Source organism: Triturus cristatus, chromosome 11 (assembly GCF_964204655.1).
Source record: "Triturus cristatus chromosome 11, aTriCri1.1, whole genome shotgun sequence".
Taxonomy (NCBI): Eukaryota; Metazoa; Chordata; class Amphibia; order Caudata; family Salamandridae; genus Triturus; species Triturus cristatus.
This window is the reverse complement of record NC_140594.1, coordinates 203,854,813-203,881,006: the sequence shown is the minus strand read 5'-3', so window position 1 is coordinate 203,881,006 and position 26,194 is coordinate 203,854,813. Positions and strand designations below refer to the sequence as shown.

Sequence of the window (26,194 nt, the reverse complement as noted above, 5' to 3'; positions counted from 1 at the left end):
TCTCTCTCTCTCTCTCTCTCTCTCTCCTCTCTCTCTCTCTCTCTCTCTCTCTCTCTCTCTCTCTCTCTCTCTCTCTCTCTCTCTCTCTCTCTCCCTCTCTCTCTCTCTCCTCTCTCTCTCTCTCTCTCTCTCTCTCTCTCTCTCCCCCCTCTCTCTCTCTCTCTCCCTCTCTCCCTCCCTCCCTCTCCTTTTTCCATCTTTCCCTCCCTCTCTCCCTTTCCATCTTTCCCTCCCTCTCTCCACCTAGGGTGGGGTTGGGACACTTGTTTGCCTTTCTGCCCCTGCCTCTCCTGGCTCGAATTCTGAAAAAGATCAGGAATCACTGGGCCCAAGTCATTTTACTTGGTCTGGATTGGGCCAGGAGCGTGTAGCAACAAATTCCTGGGCATGAGCTGTCCTCTGATCAAGCTGCTGCTTCTTGAAGATCTTCTGTTGCAATAACTGGGCAGGGTCTTGCACCCAGAACTATGCAACATGCACCACCATGCGTGGAGATTGTTCTTACTCCTAAGTTTGTTGATGTTATCTTGGCAGCTAGGCGTCCGTCCAGATAGCTGGTGTACGCCGGCTTCTAGGACAAGTTTGTTGCTTGGTGCGTCAGGCACCAGATGTACCAATGATAGGACAAACTGTCTGACTTTTTGTTGATTGTTTTATTTTTGGCCCAGCAAGGACTTTCAGTGGGCCTGTTAAAGGATATTTTTTGGCTCTTATGTGTTTTTTATGGTTGCCATATCAGCCTTCTTTGTTTAAAATACCTGTTGTGATCAGGTTTCTTAAAGGTTTACAATATACATTCATGTCCAAGCCCTTTGTGATGCCCGAGTAGGATTTGAATAGGATTCTCATTTTTTTGATGTGCACCCTCTTTGAGCCAAATGCACAGGTGCCTTTTGACTCAAGAAAAAAGTTATTTTTGATTGTGATAGTGTAAGCTCATTGCATACGGGCGCTGCAGACACTTTCAGTCCAGCCAACATATAAAACCTTTTCCTAGGCAAACTGTTGCTGAGGACTCAAGTTACGTTCCTTCTAAAATTAGTGACCGTTTCTCATGTGGGACAGGATATAACTCTTCAGGCCTTCTTTGCCCCAACTCACCCTGTGAAATAGGAGGAGAGAATCCAGCTTTTGCATCCCAAGAGACCCCTTAGCACCTACATTGATTGTCCCTGAGACAATCGGGTGGACGATTATCTCATTTTTGGCTTCTTTGGAGCAAAGACGGGCAAGGAAGTGCAGAAACGAACTATCTCTAGGTGGATAGTCATCTGCATTAAAATCTGCTAAGCGCTAGTTAGGCAGCCTCCTTCCTGAAGTATTAAGTGCTCATTCCACTCGAGCCAAGGCTCCTGTTAGTGCGCTGACTAGTGCCTGTCCTGGTTGCTACATGGGCATCAGTGCATTAATTGACCAAGCACTTTTGACTTGACAGTCGGTTTTGTCTACCTAGCCACAGATTACTCTGTGCCCTGCAACCTCCTTGCTGTGTGGAATGGACTCTTTCCCATTTTAAAAGGTCCCAATCTAGAGATCTGCTTACTAGTCATATCAGTTTGCTGATGAACTCTGCGTCTGAGGGAATGGACTAGCCTACGAAAGAAACTGACATTATCGTGCATGGGTGGTGCTTATATATAGCTTTGGCCGTCTCTTCCGGAGTGCAACGTCTCTGACACAGAGCCACATGATGCACCCTACTGTTGTGCTAGAGTACTGCTTTTGAGTTATCCAGATCCAGTTTGACATCTTAGGAATATTAACAAGGTGAGGAATCTGCGGTTAGAGTATCCACCAAAAAAGGCATTACCGAAGGTAAGTAACTTGTTCATCACGGAAAGGAGGCCTTCATTCAGGTTCTTCCTGAACTAGTGATGTCTTCATGTTGTCAGCCCCAGCACACTGGGGAACTTACTGTTCCTCTTTTTTCTGTTGAATCTCTTTGCACAGATTCTGAGGGGTCAGGAGAAGTGCCGTTTCCTAGTGGTGTACTTATTGAGGGATAATTTGACTGATTTGTGTTGATTTTGTTCAATTCTGAAAGAACGTGTTTACATGTTTCCTAGCTCCAAGAAGTGCACAGCATATTACTAAGTTTGTTTGAAAAGCTGTTCTTAGCCACTAGAACACATATCCTCGCATCGACATTGTATGTCTGCAACAGAGATTTCTTATTAAATTGTTTGGCACTATTCATTTGCTGGTAAGTTACAAAAAACGTTGCTAAAAATAGACTACTAAGATTTTGGACAAGTGTTGGTTCGCCACTCCATAGAAGACGTATTTTTGGGCATTATTTTCTGTTGGAAAAACTTAAATCCTTTGTGCCTTTAGCCCAGTGAATACCCATAAGTAAGAACATTCTGTGCCATCTGTGTTATGAATTTTGCTGATGCATAATTCTGGAAGACCATGAACAACAAGATCAGGTATCACATTCTGTTGTGAAAACATCCTGTAAATTTCTTCTCGACCTTTTAAAGATATTAAAGCCAGTTTTCCTTGACCTGATATTGGTGTGATCCTGAAATAATGAGGGACATCTGAATGCAGGAGCTGAAGAAAACAAGATTACTTTCCTGGAACGTACTTTTGTTGCTTGGTTTGACCTATAATTTTCTCTAGAAAAGCAATTTTGTTGCTCTGTTTCATAATTTTAATTTTGGATTTGTTCTGGCCTTGAGTAATCAGTCAGCAGTTGAATATAAATGACTTTTACCTTCTGTTATCGCGACTTGACATTTTGAAGCATCTGAGAGTTCTGCTCACTTTTGTTGTGTGCTATATTTAGATAGCCCTGTTCTGAGGACATAGCCCTGAGCTGCCCGACGTGTAATTGGATCTCATGCTTCTATGGCTTCCTGCACAATAACAATGTCCTGAAGTTATGCAGAGGTCTTTGTTAGCGGAAATGAACTACAGCCCCCATTTATTTTTTGCTTCCACAATTTCTCTTTAGTCTGTGTTTGCGTTTTGGCTTCAATATATTGTTTTAAAACGACTTGAGGTGGAACAATAATTCAGACCAGAATGATGCTGGGAACCCTTGTGATGTACCTGAATGTACAGCCACCAGAGGGAAGGAGCTCTTCAGAGGGAAGGAGCTCTCCAGCCACCAGAGGGAAGCAGCTCTCCAGCCAACAGAGGGAAGCAGCTCTAGTTTGCTTTTCTGGAGGCACTTAAGACTGATGAAAGGTTGTATGTTCTCCTTTCCACAGGCCTGGAAGGCCGCCCATTTTGACCAGTGGATCTTGCATATTGTGCAAAAGGGGTATACTCTACCCTTTCACATGTTGCCCACTCTCGGGGTGTCCCATAACTGTTCAGACCTTTCAAAGCAACACCTACTCTTGCTGCGACAAGAGGTGGCAGCCTTGGTTCTGATGAGCTTTGGAGTTTGTGCCAGAGCAAGATTTTGGACAAGAGTGCCATGCCCGGTACTTCCTTATTCCAAAGGAGAATGGCAGTCTTTGTCTGATCCTCTCCATACCTGCCGACTGACTCCTGAAAGCCAGGACTCCGGTGAGGCAACTGATGTCCAGGACAGTGGAATTTGCAAATCTTTGTGCTCAAACTGAGGACAATTTGTCTAATATTCAAGATACCTCTCCTTTCTCTTCGCGGTAGGTCAGTACAGCTCTTGACAGACAACATGAGCATCTCATCGTAGATCAACAAGCTGGTGGAAGTCTGGTCCCAACCACTTTTTGGAAAGCGCTGAGGGTGTGGTCTTGGGCACACCATTACGAGATGTGGCTGGTGGCAAATCATCTAGCCAACTGTCTGAACACTAGAGCCAAAGAACTGTGCCTGGCAAATTTTGCACCTTTTTCCCCAACAATCTTGCACACATAACCAAAGTTACTTTCCTTCCTAAGGTGGTAAATCCCTTCCATCTGGGCCAATCAGTCACACTCCCTTCTTTTTTTCACTCTGTCTCATTCCACAAAGAAGGATGGCGAGGCTGTATGGGCTGGATCTGAAAAGTGCAAAAACAACAGTTGATGAACAGAATGCAGAACCATGTCATACATTCACCCCAGTACAGAGATCTGGGTCTAAATCCATCGTTTTTTTGCTCACCATGCCATTCCAGTTTGAACCCAGCCGTATGCAAATCAGTCTTGACCCTCTGCCTCATGAGAACAGTCCAGCCCAAACTGCCAAGCCAGGTCCTCCCTGGACTGGAAACAAGCATCCTAGGACCGGTTTCGGGGTTTCACCCCTCTTCAGCCAGGATAGCTTGATTCCAGTGTCATGGAGAGCACAGGACCCACGTCTGGGCATTCCCGTCCCACTTGGGAAAAATCTGAAAAGGGCAGGCGGCTTTTATATCATCACGCATCAGCTCAGGCTTCTCTTCTAGTATCACCATGGTCTTGTCATCTTCTCTTTTAGACTTAGACCTACATTCTCAGTGTGAATAGCTAAGGGCACTTACTCTCTCACATGGACACCTATCCTATCGTAGGGACACCTATTATATTTGCACATGGGGTGACTTGAAATCAGGCTCTCCTAATTTTTCGCAAATAGATTATTTAGCTACTGTGGTGAATATTCAAAGTGGGAAACTACGCAACCCATCTTTGTTTCCAGGGCATTACACGGTCCTGATCCTTCCAGTCCGAGCTCTGCCGGTGCAAAACAAATGTTTGTTCAGACAGGACCCACTTTTAATGGCCTCCACTCAGAAGAATTTGAATGTCGGCAACAAACCAAAATAATAATACAAAAATATAACACAAAACCAGAGTGACAGGCTTTGATACTTCTTATAGTGACCATTAACATAATATGGGCATTAACATCGTTTTGGACCCTTTCCCTGATTTTTTGGGGGGATTTTTTTTTTAGAGTCCTCACTGCAGGTGATCACAGTCTTCATTATTAGAATCTTTAAGGCTAAACATGTTTTTAAAACTGCATTTAGTGGCATATCTGTGCTACAGCCCCAGTCCTCCCAATCACCTGGCACCTGGTAAACAAACACTGCTCCTTACTAACGCCTCTGCACAATTTTGGTTCACTGCATGCACAGCTATAAGAGGGACATTTAGGCTGCACATTCTGCCTGGGGCTAGCTGTCAGTAGTGCAACAGGATGATACAGTACAAGAAAGACCAGTTGGACCTGGAAGAGGAAGAGTACCAGAACCAAGAGGGGTGCTAAAACCACAAACACTTAGGACCGCCAGGAGGACAAACAGGAGGTGCCAGGATCACCAAGAAGACCAGGCCTACCTAAACAACCAGGAAAAGAAGAAAAGGACCAGGATGAAGAGGAGGACAAGGAGGACGATTATTAGGACCAGAAGTACCAGCACTGTGTGTATCCCAGGAGAACCAGGAGCCTAAGGGAAGGAGAAGGACGATCAGGAGGAACCAGTGAGCCCCCAAAACGATGAGGGCCAGAACCACCTGTAGAACCAGGCCAGGACCTGAAGAAGGACCACAACCAGGAATTGGAGGAGGAGGATGTTCCAAAACTACCAGGATGACCAGTAGGATCAGAACCAATAGATGAATCAGTGCCAAAGAGACTAGGAGAATCAGGAGCTCCAGAAATTTGAAAACATGAAGGATCAAGTCCAGGTGGACTAGGACCAGGAGAAGAAGGTGTACCGGGCACTTAAGGTCCCCATGATGGCAAGGTCCAGGACCACTGGAAGGATCAGGTCTGGAGGACCCCAAGGACCATGGCCCACCAAACAAGTGGCAGTGTATCTCTTTAGAATTTCAGGACCCAGAGTACCAGGATTGATGGACAAAGATCAAATGGACGAAGAGTTTGATGACTAGGACCGGGACCACCAGGAGGCCAAGTAAAACTAGACAGAACCATGACGAGGAAGACCACAACTAGTAGCACCAAGACAAGGAGTAATACCTTGAGGAGAAAGAAGAATGCCTTCGTTATGGCAAGTGCCACCAGGACCACCATGAAGAAGAGGTCCACATTCAGTAAAAACCAGACCTTCAGGAGGACCAATAGCGTGACCTCCAGGAGAATCAGGACAGAAGAGCCGAACACCTAGCACCAAACATAGAAGATAAAAAGGGTAGGTGAGAAGACCAGGAGATAGAATAAGTATGCGAAAAACCCGGAGGAGTGGGACCACGAGGATGAAGAAGCAACCTAGGAGGAAGAGGACTAGAAAAAATACTAGATGGAAAACCTGGAAGAAGATGAAAAGGACCATGACAACCTGGAACACCAAGGTCACCTGCAGGATCAGCAGACCATCACCAGGAGGATGAAGAACAGAAGAACCAAGACTGGAAGGATTAGGATACAACCACCAGGAGGAGGGCCAGAAAGGAGAGAGAGAAGAGGATGACAAGAACCACCAGGATGACTGGGTGCAGTAGAACCAAGAACAGGATGCTCAAGACCAGATGAACAAAGAGGATCAAGGTTAGGCCAACTGTGAGGAAGCAGGGAAGCAAGAGGACCAACTGGGATAAGAGAATGAAGACCAGGAAACCAAAAGTGATTCTAAGCCACTTGTATTAGTACACACCTCTTGTATGTAACTTAGCACATTGTCTGCCTGTACTTGATATCATGTAATCACTTCATCTACCTCACATGTTTCTTGGCACAAGCACGCTTATGGGCCATTTCCAAGTACCTGACTGGGAGCACTTCTAGGAGCCTCACGCATTATATCAAATACCCAGTAGATTTTTCAATCAAACGCTGCCTGGCCATGCACGTTTGCTCTTACTTGCAACCAATTGAGACAAAGTAAGAAACATTGGTTCAAGGCCACACTAGTGTCGTAACCTCTCTGTGGGCATCCGTGATATAATTGATGAGCTAAAAAATCTAGAACATCAACAATGATGTAGCTCACCATGACATGTCCTCTTCATGGATACACATGACCGATGACGATCTTCCAGTTCTGCAGGTTTAACATGTGCATATATTGTGTGGTAAAATCTGGAAATGGGCTATGGTAGTATGTACAGCATGATATGGAAACCCAGGATGCGGAGGATTTTTTACAGGCTGTTTAATGTCCCTTTCAAATGGTTCAAGGATTGTACCACCTGGGTGCAATAGATTCAGAGTAGGGACTCGAGGATACTACTTAAAACTGGGCTACCATTGTATCTAGTTACATAACTTGTTCATTCATTACATTGTTCAGTCTTTAGTTATAGAATCCCCATGTTACTATTGCTGTCACTGTTAAAAAGAACGTTTTCAATATTTATACATTTTTATTTAAACAGAGTTTTATAGCAAGTATAATATGAAACTTGAAAATAATTACATCTTGATGATCCTTTGATTGCTACACATTTGTTACGGATTGATTCTGTTCTTTTTAATTGTGAAAGGCATATTTTGGTTCTCTAATTGTGCACACTTTGCAGTTGCTATCACCTTTATCTTTCTTTTATTTTGTTTCAGACAGGAAGAATTGACAAGTCATACCCAACAGTATGTGGTCACACAGGTCCAGTGCTCGACATCGACTGGTGTCCACACAACGATCACGTTATAGCAAGCGGCTCTGAGGATTGTACAGTTATGGTAATCTAAAGAACTTTGCAATACTGTTCTGTATGTCTCTGAACACTGTATTTGTATTTATTATTGTAGTTTATTTTGGCAACAGAATGTGGTTTCCCAAAGGATTCAGCCACATGGTGGAAACCAGAAATTCAAGGAATCCAGTTCCTGTCACCAAAACCTCAAGAACAAATCATGTTCTTCCAGATGGAGTTATTCCTATGTGATGTGTTCATACAAGACCAATAAGAAAACATTACACCAGTGAATCATCGAGCCTTTTGCTTTTGGTTTTTCTGAACCAGGCAGCGCTGAACAATAACATGTCCACTCCAAATAATGATATTTGTTTTTATGGTCTGGCTTGATAGCGCAGCGGTTACCAGAAAATTATGTGAGATTCATCATGAGAGGGGCTTTGGCTCCGCCCACATGTTGGGCGCCAGTCCTACATGTTTTGATTAGGCAAACGTTCTGTACTTCCACAAAAAACAGTGCCTGCCTGCCACACAACTGTGATCATTTTGTTTATGTATCCAGCTGCCTGTGCTTGAACTTTCAGGGGTAGACATTTGACCTTGTAATGCCGCTAAGGATTATAGATAACTAGATAATTTATGGTGTTTTTCTCTGGCAGCAGCACAGGTGGGAGGAGGGCAATCTTTAACCTACATGGATTTTTAAGTCTGGTTTGATAGTGCAACTGTCACCTTACCGTTTAACCTGCATCAGTGTTATTCTACGGTTCTTTGCTTTCCGCACAAATACATTTCCTTTGCCATGCTATTTACTTGTAATGCTTCACATTACTATTAGGCCTGGGCTAAATTTCCATTCCGCTTGCGGAAATTGCGATAATTTGACATTTTCGCGTTCCGCGGAGAACGCGAAAATGTAAAAATTTCCGCATTCCGAAGCTTAGCGATAATTTGTTTCTTGCTCGCGCTGTGAAATAATACATTCTCGCGCGCGCGCGATCGCCTTACCTGAATCCCCGCGTTCGCCGACAAGTTTTCCCGATCCGGTTGCGTTCTCCACGAGATGTTGGATTGTTGGTAGCCATTTGCGCTGTCTCGCGACAGTTCGCGCCCGCAGTAATGTCATTGGTCGCGCGATCACGTCTTTCTTCTCGAGTGAAAACAATATGGCCGCGCCCGCGAGCAACCGCATGGGTAAGTTGGCGAGCCGCGACCACGCAGAAAATACCGCGAACGGGCGGGAAAAAAACTTCCGCATCTTCGCGATATTTCCGCGTGTTTGCGGAGATTTTTAACATTTTCGCGATAATTTGCAAAAGTCACTTTCGCAAATTCCGCCCACCCCTAATTACTATACAACATTCATTTAAAGCCAGACCTATTTGCATTGCCAATGCTTGTTACTCGTATGTATGCCATGTGCTCCTGAGAAACTTACTGCCCACGTGCACACGAAATAATCCTAGTCACATAATTACTTTCGTAGCTCTTAGCAATTTTCAAAACAATTTCTTATTTCTCTCTACCTTTTTTTTCTTGTATATGCATAGGAGACAAGGTTTTAGACTAACTCTCATTTCTGTTTATTGGCCACCATGTTTGTGCAAACTGAATCCTTTTCTCCCCTCAATAGCATATTGTGTTCCCTACTGCTCTATCATATCCCCATGATTGTCAGTGCTACATAGAACTCCTGAGGTTATCTCAGCCAACCATGGGCTCTCCAAACACTAACATGCTGGCGAAGCATGACTAAGCAGATCACATCCACTGCATGTGATGATTTTCCTTCCATATTCAGACCTAGTTGTCACTCTTTGGTCTTGGATTAAATGCTACCAAATGTGTTATCATGAGCAGCCTGCCACTGCAAGAAATACAAAACAGCAATAGCTTTGGTGGGTTTCCCCCTCCCATCCGCCATAATCTAGCTTAGTGTAGGAAGGCTACCCACAGTGCTTTAAATGGGAAAAAAATAGCGCAGGTACTCATTTAAATGTAGCGAGTGGGCGGGGCTAGGGCGGGGCTTAATGCCAGAGATGCTACGTTTATCGGTTTATATACCAGTTGCAATACACACGAGAAATTTCTTTTTTATAAACAAATCAGGTTAATTCCTTATACAAAATTAAAGTCACAGTGATATTTTAACCACACGCACACACAAGCAGGCAAACAGACCTACATAAGCAGACACTCACACAAAAGAATCAGGTGGGACTAAAGCCGTTTTAACCTCCCATGGCTTTTCTCTTTGTGCTGTCACTGGGCTGCCTTGATTCCTTGCAACACAGCATGGCGGCAAACACTGAGATATCATGCAAATGAGCCCACACCGAATAGTTCAGCGGGGGCTCAGATCAGGGTATTAAAAGTGATTTGGCTGAACAGAGACATGCTACCACCACTAGAGGCCAATGCGCCTACCCTCCATGAGTACCGGTACTCTCCACGGCCGTAGAGAAGTGCTGGTACTCTGGGTGATAAAATAAGAAGTGCCAGTACTCAGTACCGGTGAGTACCGGCCCATTTAAAGCACCGGCTACCCATCCATAAACTGCACTCCCATGCTGAATCTTAGCGAACAAACCACATCCTTATATGGAGTTGGTAACATCACACTATCCCTTCCACCAGTCTTCTTTAAAATACCTCTTTCTGACCTTAGCTGTCTTTGACTAAGGGCTGCTCTTTTTTTTCTTTGTCCACAGAGCTTGGAGCTTCTACACATCTCTCTTTTTTTGTGGTTAGAAAACTGGCACTGCTTTCATGCCCATTGCAGACTGCATACTAGAACCTGATGCCAGAATGCACCTGTAAAAAGAAAAGAAAACACAAGGATTTTAGCTGTAGAGGCATACAAATCCGAGATTGTACCGCTATTTATCTTAGACACCGTGTTTGAATTGACTAGAGGCTGCGTACAATCAGTCGTCATTAGCAACAGCTCGAGAGAACAGAAGAGTTACATTTAAACCTGCCTCGTTGTCAAGTAGGGCCGAATCGCTACTAAATATGTTTAAATTGTGGATCTGGAATTTTGAGGTAAACTTACTCAGCCCTTTTCATGTAAATTGGCAGCATCTTTTCTTTCCCACAAAGGGTACATTCTTAATGAGATGCAAACAGAACATCCCACACTAGAACCAGCTGAGTCACATGCAATGATGTGCTGTCGGAACCCACCTGTCGACAGAGGGAACTAAGATGCATTTCAGGACCACTTAATGGAAAATCTAAGAGAAACCTAAAAGCAGTGCTTTCTTTAAAAATAGGAAGGGCTGTTTATTAACTGCTACTGTCTAGTTCATAGCCCTGTTCCTAAACTGCACCCTTTCTTATTAATACTAGACATTTAACTGTCAATCACTGTATCTTCCTTAAATTCCTTAATAACTGAAATGTCTGCTGCTCAACTCAAAGGTAGTCATTTCATAAACCAGTGCAGAAAGACACAATTTGATCATCCAATATGCATGTATGGCAGGCCCCACAAAACTAAATGCAAATCCTTTGTTTATAACTACATCACATGACAAAACTGCTTGTTATAAACCATATTTGCAGATAAGCAGAAAGTAATAGGATAGTTATCACCATTTGTCATAGTTCAAGTTAGTTTTATTATTTGATACGTTTTTCGCCAAATTTGCACAAAGATTTCCTCGAAAGTGCATCCACTTTGGGTTCTTCATTGCAAGTTTTGTGCCGATCTGTTAAGGGGCGGACAAAAGAAATTGGGGGAGGGGTGATGGGTATGCTCACATCTGCCTCGGACAACTTCAAGGAGCTGGTGAAAGCCTGGGTGGTACTTCTATTCTTAAACATTGTCCCTGACTGCATAGTTGTCTACACTTCCTGTAAAAGGACTTCTGCACAGACCAGTGGAGATAACCCTCTGCCTGACAAGAAGTCCAATCGGAGTGATGCTGCCGGAATGAACTCTTTAGTCCCTCCCTAATTTCCTAAACTACTGAGCAGAGTTACACCAAATCAAAAAGAGCACAATCTTTGAGTACATTTCTAACTTGGTTCCAAGTTAAGTGTAATTCTGTTCTACTATTTTTCCTGTATTGAAGAGTAAAATACCTGTTGGGAATAAAAGTGGGAAATCACACTTTTCTTTTTGGCATCACCCCTCCCCCCATTTCTTTTGTCCGCCCCTTAACAGATCGGCTCAAAACTTGCAATGAAGAACCCAAGTTTTCACAGCTTTCCTAAAGAGATATTCCCCCCTGATCTTGCGGCAATGGAGTGGGAGTTGGTTCCATGCTTGAGTAGCAAGATAGGAGAACAACGCCCCTTCCCACTTTTTTTGTCTGTTCCTTGTTTCTGATAGTAAGTTGGCATCATAGAAAAAAGTGGGAGCCTGTGCCTTAGAAAGGTCTGTGAGCCAAGACTAGTGCCTTAAATTGAATTCTCTCCTTAACCGTTAGCCAGTGGAGCTCCTTTAGATGGGGAGCAATTGACAGATGCCTAGGCACTTTTAAGAGTAGTCTATCTGCTGTGTTCTGGACAATCTGCAATCTCTTGAGCAGATAGATAGGCAGATCCAGATACAGAATATTAGCATAATCTATGCATGACGTAATGACAGCATGGATTACTGTCCTATGTGACCTGAAAAGGCAGCCGTCTCAAACGATCTCAATATGGCAAAGCATGACCCTACTACAGTAAAGATCTGCGAGTGCATGCAGAGGTTAGAATCAAACTTGACCCCTAGGTTTCGTGCAAGAGTGATCGGAGAAGATGGGGAGGACTCGGCCCACTCTGACCGGCATTCTGAGTCCCAACTCGGCACGGAATACTCAGGTAGAAGGATTTCTGTTTTTCCAGTGTTACAGTGATGATTGCTAGCCCCCATCCACAAAACTGCTGCCAAACAGTTCTTAAAGGCTTTGCAGGACTGTGAGGTATTGTAGGAAAGTAGGATCTGCTTTCATGGTCGCCCCCACTTTTTGCGGGTGTCATTATTTACTAACTATTCTGACTGGGATCTTGCTAATCAGGGCCACAGTCTCTGTGCTTCTTCCCTAAATTGGACATTGTAAGTCTTGGGTACACTCCATATTGTCTACTGGGGTACCCTAGTAAGTCCCTAGTATATTGTACTAAGGTACTTGGGATATAGGTACCCCCAGGGGTCTCCCATGGGCTGAAGCCTGTATTATGCCATCCATGGGAGACCACTCAAATTGTGACTACAGGTCTGTCGTTGCAGCCTGTGTAAGCTGGTGTTAGCACCACCTACAACAGATATAGGTAGATATAGGTATAAAGGAAGAGGTATGGCGCCGCGGCCAGGGCGACTGACTCTGGAATCTGGGGATCACGGTTCGATCCCCGGCGCCGGCAGCAGATTAACCCAGCACCATGTGACTCTGGGCAATATCTTGCTTAATCTTCCTGACGGCCCCCAGCGCCTAGAGACCCTTACGGGTGATTGTTCGCGCTTTACAAATGTGGATTATTATTATTCCTTATATCTGAGGTCACTACACTTAAAACCTATAAGTCATCCCTAAGGCAGGCCTTTCAATTCTGAAGGCAGGGTGCTCGGTTATAAGTTTGAGGAATCTGCTTCATGAGCAGGACACCCCTACAACCTTCGGAGTCCATTCTCCGGGGTTGTAAGTGCATCAGCCATTACGATACATAGAGTGGCCATGTGTCATTACCCGATGACCATCTCTTAACTGGCTGTAACTAACCCTGTCGTGTTTGGTATCAAACATGTTGGAATCATACCTGGTGTGGGAGGTATGATTCCATGCACTGTAAAGCTCCCCCGGGAGGCCCTCCGTGCTCCCGATACCAGTCTTCTAGACCCAGACAGCAAACTATGGCTGCTGCCAACCAGAGACCCAATTCTGCCCTCCTGCTGCTGAGCCAAGCTTGAGCAGCGGAAGGCAGGAAAATAGGTTTCCTGTCACAGGCAGGTGTGACCACCTCTCAGACAGGACTTAGTGAATTGGGACAGGGTGGGGGCACTTGCCAGCACCAATGAGACTGCTTGAAGGGAATATTTGGTGCCTTTCTTGCATACTCCAGTTCGAACCCGTTCAGGGAGCCGTTGGTTCCCGCTCTGGCATGAAACTTGACAAAGGACATGGGAGTATCCTCCCCACTGTCCAGCCCCTCCTCTGGGAGGGACCCCTGAATCGTCCCAAGCATTTCCTTAGGGTACTTAAGGGCTTACCTGTGGGTGGGTCCCTAGATTCGTCGTGGGACAAGATTCAGTTCCAATACCACTTCAACTTTGACCATCCGGGCACTCTGGACTTTGCATTGTGGAACCGATACTGCAACTGGGAAGACTCCTGCTGCTCCTGGTCTCGTTGTCCTGCAAGTCTGCTGCAACGTCTGTGCCTGTGCTCCATACAGGTTCTTCACAAGGCCTCTGGACATCCAAGACACCAAAAGGAATCTCCCTTGGAGTGAAGGAGTCACTTCCCTGCATCTGCAGGCACTGCAATGAAGCCAACTGGTCTGCTGTTCCTGAGCTCCTACGAACTCCGAAAGGTTCAGCAACACAGATGGTGGTTCTGCAACTCCCTCAAGGCTTGCACTGTCTGCCTAGCAAGTTGGAGGCTAGTATCCCTCATCGGAACCGCTGGAGCAGTACCCCTGTGCCGACTTGCCGTTGCCAAGGCCTGTTGACTCTCTCCTCCAGAGATTTTCGGGCTCCAAGAAGCTCCAGCCTCAAGCGTCACCTGCAACCAATATCTTCACCTGCACCGCATCCTGTGCACCGTGGGTCTTCATCCTTCGGAGATGCTCGACATCCTCTTGCGACTCCTGTGCCTCCGGCCTGTGGGTCCTCTTGAGGGTCTTCTTCGACTCCAGTGGGCTCCCCTGCTTGCTCGGGCCTGCTCTGTCTTACCTACTCGTGGTGAGTCACTTGGACCTTGCTTGTCTCGACACTGCACCTTTTTCTTCAATTACGTTGTTTGCCGCTGCCAAGGTTTGTTGGTGCCCCTGCCGCACACTGACCTCTTGGCTCTTGACATCCGACATGGGACAGCTCGTTCACTGCTCCTGGACTTACTCTGCATCTCCTGGTCCGTACAGCTGCAACTTCAAAGGCACCGTCAACTCTCCTGCATCCCCGACATCAGTGGACATTCGTCTTCTGTGCCTCCTGGTCACTCCTGAGTGGCATAGACTCTGTCCCCTCTGCTTGCAGGTACCTCTCATCTTGAATTTCACCTTTGTGTTCGACCGGATACTTTCACCTTCATCAGCGGCATCTTCCTGAAGTCCTCCATTGTGGTCTACGGCGGTTTCCTACGTCACTTCACACCTATGCACCTGGCTTCCCTGGTATAGGTATCCTGGTTCCTGGGGGTATCCACAGGTAGGGTGACTCTCAAACTTCCATTGGGTTTCTTCAGGGTCCGCTGGGAAGGGTCCTTCTTTAAAATTGCAACCCAGACATTGAGTAAGCGGTCGTGTTCCCACTCTGCACACAGCCTCCATGCGGATTCTAGATACTCACCTTGAGTGGTTTCTTGGGTCCCTGATTTTTCTACGTCTTTTGGGTCCATTCTTGTTTTAAGTCGTGGTTCGCATTCCACTATTTTAGTATATGTTTTGGTTTCCCCTGGAGACCACTGTGTATTTGTGCTATTTACGTAGTCTATCGGCAAAGTATTGTGTGTAATATGTTTATATCTCCAGATAGGCGATAATTCATTGTGTTAGTGTTATCAATAAATACATATGTTTTATAACTACACTATGTGGTAACTCCTACCATAAGATTAAGTGCTGGTAAAACAAGCTGCTTTACACTCCTTCTGGACTAAGCCTGAAGGCTGCTTTCCACAGCTACCACTTAGAGAACTTTCTAAGGTTGTCTAAGACCACTAAAATCACCATAAGGGTTGTCTGGATTAGTGCAGGGTGCTACACTTACATAATTTAGCACCATATACTAAGCCAGCCTCCTACAGGTATCCTGGTGCATTGAAAGGAGGAGGTGAGTAGCATCTGCACAAGATATAATATGGACTCCAAATGATTCCACTAATGAGGCTAGAGGTGCCATATAGATATTAAAAGACTATGGCTCAAGGCCGAGCTCTATTGCACGCCGCAATTGTGTGTTTTTGGCTCTTAGAAAATGGGGCCAGCCAAATCTGCTTAACTACAATTTTCCAAAAATGAGCTGAACCACACCAAAGCAGAGCCAATCACACCAATGTCCTCTAGGCATAACAGGAGGGTGTGGGAAACGGCATTTAATGCTGCTGATAACTCCAACAGGACCAGGGCTATCTGTTTACCCTGATTCAGTGGCAGTTTAATTGAATCTGCCACTTAAACCAATGCATTCTCTGTGCTGTGTAGTGGTCTGAACTCAGATTGCACATTTTGAAGAAGTTTAAACTGCTCTAAGTAAATGGATAGCTGTGCCTTAATTAGCTTTTCAGTCTTCTTAGAAGCAGCAGGGAGCAACGAAATTGGCCAATTGCGTTCTTTCGCGATGGCTTTTGTAACAAGGGAATCAGTCTAGCCACTTTGCTACAACCAATAGAGGGTGATGGTACTCCTACAGCTGCTGCCTCTTTTATGGCACACTGTCCTGTTTGAACTGTCATGAAACTGTTGGAGAGGATTGCTTCATGCATAGGAATTGGCCCATGTGCCGGTTTGCACATGAGCCTGCTACAAGAATGCCTCTCAAAGCAGTGTTATGTTAATTTTAATTTGTAAGGCGCAACAGCTACCCAAAAAGGGTTTCCCTGCGCCAACTGAAAAAGACCAGAAGGAAGGGAACGATTATTGATTAAACAGCCAAGTTTTTAGGTTTTTATGGAAATTCTCATATACAGTTTCACTGCGAAGCGACGCAGGGAAAGAGTTCCACAAAGTAGGGCCTAAGTAGGCAAAGAATCGACCGCCCATACGTGACAGTCTAATTTTAGGAACAGAGAACTTCGCCTGAGTGGCAGAGCGGAGCGCACGTGAGGGCAAGTAGGGGTGAACCAGAGCCTGCAGGTATTGAGGAGCCACTCTAGATTTGATTTTAAACATGTAGCTCAGGTCTTTGAACTTAATTCATCTCTCCACCCTGAGCCAATGAAGGTCACGCAGAGAGCCTGAGATTGAGGCAGTTCTGGGAACCTGACAGATCAGTCTGGCGGTGGAATTCTGGACTACCTGTAGCTTGCGCATCACCTACTTATTTTCCCCCAGATAGAGGATGTTACCATAGTCCAGTCTTGAGGTAACAAGAGCTTGGACCACGGTTCTCTGGGTAGAGCTGGGCAACATCCAGATAATCTTTTTAAGCCATTTCAGTACGGTAAAGCAAGTTGCAGCCACCTTCACTGCTTGGTTTTTCATAGATTATAAATCATCTAGGATGAAGCCTCTACTGCGAATATGGCGAGAAGGCTGAGGAAAAGCACCAATTTCGATAGGCCAGTGTTGGGGGCCCCAAAGATTTTTATTCTTCCCCAGGATCAAGATCTCAGTTTTCTCCCCATTGAGTTTAAGAAAATTAGCCTGCATCCAAGATGCAATATTACGCAGACCTAGCTGTGGAGCAAATGTCACAGATGCTTTCTCAGCAGAGAGGGAGAAGATAATCTGGGTGTCATCCGCATAGGAGAACAAGGACAACCCAGCCTCTTCTGCAATGTTGGCTAAAGGTCTGATATACACATTGAACAATAAAGGGCTTAAAATGGAGCCCTGAGGTACCCCATAGGGGGAGACATGCTTATTGGAACAGGCAGTTGGAGAAAAGACCTGGAACGTGCGATCAGTGAGAAAAGAAAGAACTCAGTTAAGTGCTGGTCCAGTAATACCCAAGGATCGTAAAGCCTCCACTAACACGGTGTGAGACACTGTGTCGAACGCTGCACTTAAATCAAGTAATATGAGGGCCACCGTGTCTCCTAAGTCTAGATGATGTCGCAGCCTTTCCGTGACTCCAAGGAGTGTCGTTTCGGTCAAAAAAACGGCTCTAAAACCGGACTGTCGAATCACAATAATTTCTAGATTCATCACAAACTGGGCTGGTTGAGAATTTATGTGCCTTTCGAGAACTTTTGAGAAGGCCGGAAGAAGCAATGAAATAGGCCGGTAGTTAGAAGGCTGGTCCGAATCAGCATTGGCCTTCTTCAGAAGAGGAAGCACCATTGCGTGCTTCCACTCTGGGGGTACTGTTGCTTCCTGTAGTGGGGACTAGGATTCTAGTGTAACCATAGATACAGGTGCCTCTTTATCTCGGTAAGAGGTGGCTCTGGCTGCAGGAGAAAATAAAGATGTTTGCTGAAGGAGGTTATCAGGTTTCCTGTCCTTCATTTCAGAATATATTTTCTCTACTTTATGGAGAAAATCTTTTGCCAGGTCTTAAACTGCTGATCATTTAGGGCAGGAGGCATGGCTTGGGTTTCTGAGCCCGAGAGCTCTTTGACCATTTACATAGTGTCTTGAAGAAATTCAGTGCACTAGAAATAGTCTCAAAGCAGTGGGTAGAAGCGAAAGGGTACTGGGAGATCTAGTGTTGGTAACAGCCAGGGTCCAGCACTCTGCTTTGCTGGAACAGACAATAATATGTTGCTCAACAGGCCTTTTCTAGACCCCTTCAGCAGCTGACCATAACCACATATACCTCTCTCATGGGATGGGAGGCTCACCTCTGCAACATAATTGCCTCAGGCACCTAGATGCCTCAGCACCAGAGGCTCAACATAAACTTCCTGGAGCTTCAAGGTATCAGATTTGCACTGAAAGTGTTCCTCCCTCTTCTGCAGGAGAAAACAGTGCTAATAAAGATAGACATCATAAAAGCCTGCTGTACATCCAGAAGCAGGGTGGAACCCACCCTCCCCAGCTTTCTGCGCTAGCTCAGGAGATTTAGCACTGTGCATACTTGTCAGCAGGATGCATCAACAAGTCCAAAAATGGGATCTCCACCCACAAGTCAACAGGGCCGGACTGGAAATCGAAACCAGCCCAGGCAAACTGCTTGGCCGGGCCCCCCTGGGGGGGAAGAGGGTGCAGCCGAGCAGTTTGCTAGGGCCGTTTTCGGCCGATTTTATTACAGGGGGACGATTTTTCCGACCCCCGGTAACAAAAACGACCCCCAGGGGCCCAAAACCGGCCCCCACCCTGGCAGCCCACCGGGGAAACGCCCGGTGCCCGCTACGGCCAGTCCGGCCCTGCAAGTCAATCCTTGAGAGAAGCTCCCATGCACACCATACCTTATGATTCATCATCAGAATCAGCACAGACACCCAGATCGTAAACAGATTAACCTAGAAATCTGACCCCTAAAGTCCTAGATTACCTCAAGCTGCCAGAGGAATGCCTGGTTATCCTGTTGAACATGTGAAAGCCCACTATTCATACTGGTTATGTCACTGGGTTGCAAAAGGTTGTGCATTACTGCATCTCCAAACAATTAGATTATTTCAACGTTTCTGTGCAGGATATTGTGTCTGACTGCTTACGCTTATACAATTTAGGCACTACCTGCACATCTATATGCTAACACTTAACAACAGTTGCTGCAGATCTTAAAAGGAGACAACACTCTGTTTTTGTCTAGAAAAAAAGTTACTAAAGCCTTCATGGAGGGACTAAAGATTGTAGTACCCAACCAAAGATGCCTCTGGCACTTATCTAGAACCTCGGGGTAATCCTTACATGACTCATGGGACCTCCTTTTGAATCCCTACACTCATGTCCGTTACAGTTCTTGTTCTTGATGGGGGCTATCTTAATCGTAATCAACTCCCTCAGATGCATCAGTGAGCTCCAAGCTCTTACAGTCATGAACCATTTATCCTGTGTCACAAAGATAGGGTAGTTCTTCCTACCAACCCCAAATTTCTGCCCTGAACTGTGTCACCTTTCCACATGAATTGCACTGTTGAGCTGCCTACATTTTTTCCACAACCAGAGCCTGTAGCCGAAAGGACACTTCACACTCTGGCTGTCAAGAGAATTCTTATGTACTACATTGATAGAACTAAGGCTTTTAGAAAGTCTATTCAACTTTGTGTAGCCTTTGCAAAGCCACAAAGGGGCTGAACCATCTCCAAAGCTGGTAATGCCAGTAGGATAGTTAAGAGTGTTAGCCTTGCTCTGGCAAGGTTAAGCGCACCATCCCTGTGCCCCCTAGCACTTGTTCTACATAGAAAAGGGTGCAACAATTGTCTTCTAAGGTAATGTCCCTTTAGTGGATATATGCAAGGATGCCACTTGGTCATTGTCACATACATCCAACAAGCGTTATGATGATCTAGCATGTTAAAAGGCTTTAGTTGGCCAAGCAATTTTAAGAACACGGTTTCAAATATTTGCTCGCGTCCACAGTTTTGGAGAGGCATTACTTTAGAATCTATGCAGGGCATGTGTATCTGCTGCCAGGATGCTACAAACGGAAAATGTTACTTACGCTGTAGCCGTATGTTCGTAGCATATATTGCTGTTGATTAACATCTGCCCACTCTCCATCCGGGAAACCAGTGATGGTCGCAGATATCATTTTCTGTGTCTTTAACTTCCTTTACTCTGCACAGCATACTCTGTCTTAGACACTGCACTCCACCTTCTATACTTGCTAAGCGGAAAACAAGCGGACGTGGGTCAAGTGTGTTGATTCACTCTGGACCAAGAGTGGAATCACAACAGTCTTTTTGACTTAAAGTTTTTCGGAAAAAGTTGCAATTGTATGTGACGAACAGTAGGCGGCAGGAGCGCACAGAGCATAAGAATCTATAGCACTGCTTACTACGAACAGATGGTTACAGGGTAAGAAACTGTATATCTCTATCTCTCTTATATACATAGATATAATGTGCACATATTTACACAGTGGCAGTCACCAATGTGTGGGTATGATTCAGACGGTGTTTCGATTGAAAAGTCAGTTGTTGACTTGCTTATAAGTTTAGACCCAAAGTATGAATCTGCAACAAATGGATCAGTCCCTCGGCATAGTCATATAAGTTCAAAAGTGGGGGAAGTTTAGTGGTGCCGGTGGGGGTGGGTCATAAAAAAAAGATGTTTCCACTTCAGCTTGCATTGGAAATTTTGGTCGTGCCTACTGCTAAACCCGCCCAACAGATGTACACCAAATTGACATAAAACATAGTATTTTACTCAGTGTGCTTTCATTGGTTTTCAGATATAAACGTTTTAAAATGTTGCTGAACATGCGTGACAAGGTTAACACTTTTGCGTATCTTGCCTATCTTAATCTTGGAGGATTCAGGGATCTAATCCACAGATATCCATGAATCCAAATTTTTAAAAAGTGTAATAATTGACAAACCCTCATGTTCTGAAGGTTCCAGTGACCAACTGGTCAGGACAAGGGAAGTCTGACTTGATCCAACAGATTGCCTAGGTAGTTCAAAATTAGAAAATATATTGTTTTTATAATTTCCATGCCGTCTTGAGTTTGCTATCTATCATCAAATGAATAATGCTCCATAAACAGGAATTCCAATTCATTTTCGTGACCTGCATTATTACTACATTTTACAGCCTACTTTTCCTGGAAAAAACAGTACCCATTTGATATTGCCAGACTCCAGGCATTTAAGGCAACATTTTATTAGTTGGCGCTTTGGAATGTATGTTTGTTGAGATTACAAATACAACAAATAATTGAGCAATATGTTAAAAAAAATGAAAATAGCTCTACATTTTTCGTTATATCTTTGGGTTGCAATTGATATTATAGTATAATAATTCCTACTAATTTCCCCTCCGAAACGCTCCCCTGACATACTTGAATGGACCAACACAATCACCGTGCTGAACTGCACCCCGACCATAGTGGATTCGGACAAATCACTAGGAATCACACTGGACACAAATCTGAATATGCGAGCCCACATCAACACAGTGGCCAAAAATGCAAGGTTTCACCTGAGCTACCTGAGAAATCATAAACCATTCCTAGATATAGTGTACCTTAAAATGGCAGTACAGGCATTAGGTATCCCTAGTTTCGAATATGGATGCTCAACCTTATCTGGCCACCCCAAGATCTCAACAGCTCCCCTAAAAGCATGTCTTAATGCAGCCGCAAGACTCCTAACAGGCTCAAAAGAATTCCACTACATTTCACTGCAACTGAAGGTGCTGAACTGGCTTCCGTACGAAGCCAGGATCCAACTCAAACGGCCTGTATCACTCACAAAGCGGTACACTCTAAGTCTCCAGCGTATCTTGCTCAGAAAATCGTGGTTTCCGGAGGAGGCAGGCACTCCCGGTGTGCCAGGGATCTTCTGCTCAAACCACCCCTCTTCTGGAAGAAAAAAACATACAACAGAGCTTTCTCAGGGGAAGATTTTCCTAATGTGCAAATTCCTACCTTAAACTTAAACTTAAAATTCCTACCTTAAACTTAAACTTAAAATTCCTACCTTAAACTTTCTCAGTGCATTTACAATTTCAGCAGCCCATCGATTTGCTTCTGTTCTGTACTGGAGCTCTACCAGGGCTCGCCGATCTTGTTTACATATATGTAACACACGCGATTCTTATTTCATTGTCATTGCTTACCACACTGCATCATTTTTGCCTCACTGTCACTTTAAGGGGCTGAGGCTGGTGTTGTGCAGTCTTCCTCTGCTCCTGCCAACATTTTGTTTTATCTCCCCCAACTCTACTCTTGTTTGCCTCGCCTGCTCCTTGTAAATAGCTTGTCAGCTCTGCACTGTATTCATATGATCGCCTGCTCCAATCCTGTATTTAACTTGTTATTGCTGAATCTTGTAAATAACTTCTATCGCTGTAAAGCACTCTGATACCCTAACGAGTCGCGTTCACGTTATACAAAACACTAAATAAAATTAGAATTAAATAAATATGGGGCTTGCACCAACACATAGCTTGGATTGTGCTGAGAAAACAACAAATAAAATCTTGATTTTGTGGAAAAATAGACCAAAGAGGTACATGTGCTTGAACAACCTAATGTTTTTTTTCAACAAAGAAATGTCACACATATGGGTGCTCAAACACCCTGGCATTTATACGATGAAAGCTACTCCACAGATCATTCAGCATCAATAGAAGAGTGCCTTCTTGATTTAGGTTACTGTTGATGCTGCTAATAGGGCAGAGTGAACGAATACTTGGATAGACTTCTATGTATCTCGTACGAACGAGCACTCCTATTTCTGTTGGGATTATTTGCTTAAGTTCGCTTGTCTAGTGGGCTGAGTGTGCTCTAAGAAAATTGTATTGGTGAGAGCTCCAGTAAAGACCAGTGCTTAAATTGTGCCAGTGGTTTCCGGTGCTCAGCACAGACACTTCATTGTCAGCACCGACTCTAGTTACAGTTCAGGTTTCATGTTGGTACTGTCATTGGCAGTTCTGGCATGGTATGGGTGGTGCAGGATTCAGTGGCCTTCTGAGAAGGACACTGGCACCTAATTGTATACAAATTAAGTACTGGTAAAGACAATGAAGTGGCTCAGCAACAAAAATGACTGGCGTAGGGCTTCTGCTCTTATGTTCCCATGTTTGTCTTTCTGTTTCTCCATTTTTAATTGAGAATATTTTAATTTTCTGTTGATGGAATGTTATAATAGCCTTACAGCTCTTCTACGTCAGCCTATACCAATTGTTAAAGGCCCTCTCACCCATTATAGGCCCTGGTGCTCATGCTAGTACTTTGATTCAGAGCATTTAACAACCGGTCTAGCCCCGACGATGGGCTATTGTGCTATATGATAACATTGAATGGACACTTTATCCTTGGTCCAGCTTCTGATTGCACCCCATCCTATCACATTTACTCAATTGCAGTGAATGATGTCTCCACCTTCCCTGTTGAAACAAGTTCTATTTATAATGTTTAACGTTGGTCGCTTGTCATATATGTTTTGCCCCACATCAGGCCAGGTGTTATCTGTACAGCACACCGATGCAGTTCTCTCAATGCGCTGTATAAGAATGGAAATAAATAAACTGCCCAGAAGTTTAGGATTTGATGGTTACTTGAAAAGACTTGCAGCAAATATGAAGATCATCTGATTTATTTAAATACGAAGGAAAGTCACATGATTGGAAATGTCAGTGATCTGGCTCAAAGAAGAAATCTAAAATTAGTCCTGCATCCAAAGCAATTTAACATTTCATTTTATTCGTTTTTTCTTATTTTACGCCGGCTGCTTGTTCGAAAGGACAGTTTCATTTTAATGGTCCAGTTATTTCTTTATATTCTTTGAATCGTTTGATTTAGGTGTTAACAGCATTTTTATCAAAGCCATGGAAGGAGTTTCGTGCATGAATGAAGTGATATGTATAAAGTGTCATCAGCGACTCCGAAAGGTTTCTCAGTGCTGGGAGTAATCTATGAATCTGTTAAAGACCAACGCGATTAAAGATGTTAATGAAAAGTGGAATTTCGAGTGAGATGATGTGGATTTAGCTGACGCGTTTTGGCGTTAAGAAGCTCTGCACAGAGACTTGAGAGGCTGAAATTTGTGACAGAAAAAGAAGCTGGTGAGTCACCCTCCTTCCTCACTTTAATGGCTCTCGTGCGCAGCGTCAGCGCGGTCACGTGCCGGTCACTCGGCGGAGCGCGGGAAGGCGGCTTTGAGTCATTGCTGACAGAGTAGCGAGCAGCTGGGCCCAGTGCATTGTTTCACTCCCCCAGCACCAGGAAGTGCCGCTACGGCAAGGAGAACAAGTCCGTGTCCTTCTCTCCTATTACTTCGATTGTGTGCGTGGGCGACGTGTGACCCTTTCCTCGATCAGTGCTCCCCGTTTTGCACGTGTTCTGCCTGGCATTTCCGTGGAGTCATGGTTTGCTGTGTTCTGAGAAGAATTCCGTTGTGCAAGGAGGTGGTGTCGAGGATGTATTTGGAATGAAGCTGTTCCTTTTTCGCGGCCAGGAAGGAGTTGCCTGACCGTGGAGCACTTTGATCTTCTGTTTGAAGTCTAGTTCATTATTGATGTGTCAAAGACCGTCATTTCCAAATGCGGCTACAGCTTTGCAGGCGGCAGGCCATGCCTTGGAAGGTGAACAGGCAGTGTTGCTACCCCAAGCCATTCAAGCCAAGAGAAGTTAGTTCAGTAACAACATTCACCCATTGCTGATTTGAGACCACACACCTTTCGCTTAGGAAGTTCAATATTTTATTACAAGTTTGGTAAATACAGGATTGTGTTTATCTTCAAGCAATCCAAAGGCAGTCAGTCATAATTCTGTTAAAGCGTCTTCCCCTTTTGAACATGTATAAGCATCCACATGTCCTCTTTCATTGTCTCATTTACGTCTCAACTGGTTCCAGAATACTGTACAGAGGCATCCCATTTATCTACAGGCCCATAGCTGCCAAGGTTTCAGATAGTTTGACATTTTCATGGTTTCAGTGTAGTTACGAGTGACATTCAGCGACCAAATGTGTGACACTTCAAGTGACATTCTTGCAAGCAAAATCAAGACATGAAGTCCATGAAACCGATAAATATCAGAAATGAAACAAATGTCAGCATTGAAAAACTAAGAAGATCTTCAAACTGCTGTATAGCACATGAGCTTTGCTGCAGGCATATTAACCCTATGCGCTACTTTATGGTGAGTCAAAACTACAATCGCTCTCCAGCAGGAACATTAATCGTAAGTTAATTTTGAAAAAAAAGTTGTTGCCTGAAAACTGCTGGACACACAATTCACTCTGCAGTAAGTGCTTTTAAAACCATAAGTTATTTTCAAGCACCGCCCCCCCCCCCCCCCCAACCTCAGCACCAGGTGCGGTTGAACCACAAGTAACAAAATGATGTCTGTGACAAAAGCAGTAACCCACTGAGCTATCCACATAAAATATTGTTCTGTTATTGCTGGTACATGTTGTTTGCAGCAGGCATATTTCTAACACAGCCCCCCCCCCCCAACCCACCCCAGCTGTGCGCCAGGTGTGACTGACCCACAAGTAACAAAAGGGCTGCTTTTGTCACATGCAAAAGGATGTTTATGATAAGAACACTAACCCACTGAGCTATCCCCAGTAAATACATGTCATGCATGATACTTTCTTTGCTTTAGGCGTGTGACCCCCACCCCCTGATTAGTCTATTCAAAGCTAGCTCTAGACAAAACTCCGCTCTCTCTCCATCAGGTTATTGACTTACCTTCTAGTCTGAGGCATCACACTCACTGCAGACAGATGCTCAGACAGGGCTGTGATGTGCTGGAGTCGACAGGAGTCTGTTGCCATTTCTGTGAGGGCTGGCTGGCACAATGGTAGATGATGCTCCGCTCTGCAGTACCAGTCCAGGTGAGAGCTCATGGTCTGGCACTGCTGGCTAAGTTGAGAGCCATGGTGCCCGTGTGCCTTTTAAAATCACTTCGGCTCAGGGCCTGCTCTCACCAGACTCCAGACAACCCCCGGGCATCCCCCAAGACACGCAGGGCCGCACGTGTTGAGGAGATCAGGAGGACATGACTTGCCCTTAATATAATTATTTCCAATCGGCGGGGCCCTGGCCAGGCTGCAGCAACAATTCCTGGGGGCCCCACTTGGCAGCAGTTTGAAATGAAAACATCCTTCCTACTGCTGCACCCACTGTACCCTTTAGTGAGAGTCCCTATTTGCTAGAATTGATGCTGCAGCCGGGGCACCCAACCTGAATAAATAGAGATGCCCACCTGCATCAGATACGTACTCTCCACAGAAAGGTCAGTGTTAGTGACACTA

The 26,194-nt window shown here is 44.8% G+C and overlaps 1 protein-coding gene across 2 annotated transcripts in view; it reads left to right on the top strand.

Annotated features, from left to right (window-relative positions):
- The window catches only part of CORO1C (coronin 1C), a 603,513-nt gene that overhangs the window by 437,395 nt on the left and 139,924 nt on the right, over positions 1–26,194 (top strand). For both annotated transcript variants that reach the window (XM_085634726.1, XM_085634725.1), the window contains exon 3: positions 7,426–7,548. In XM_085634726.1, coding sequence (XP_085490852.1) covers positions 7,426–7,548 — 123 coding nt within the window. The remainder of the gene's footprint in view (positions 1–7,425; positions 7,549–26,194) is intronic.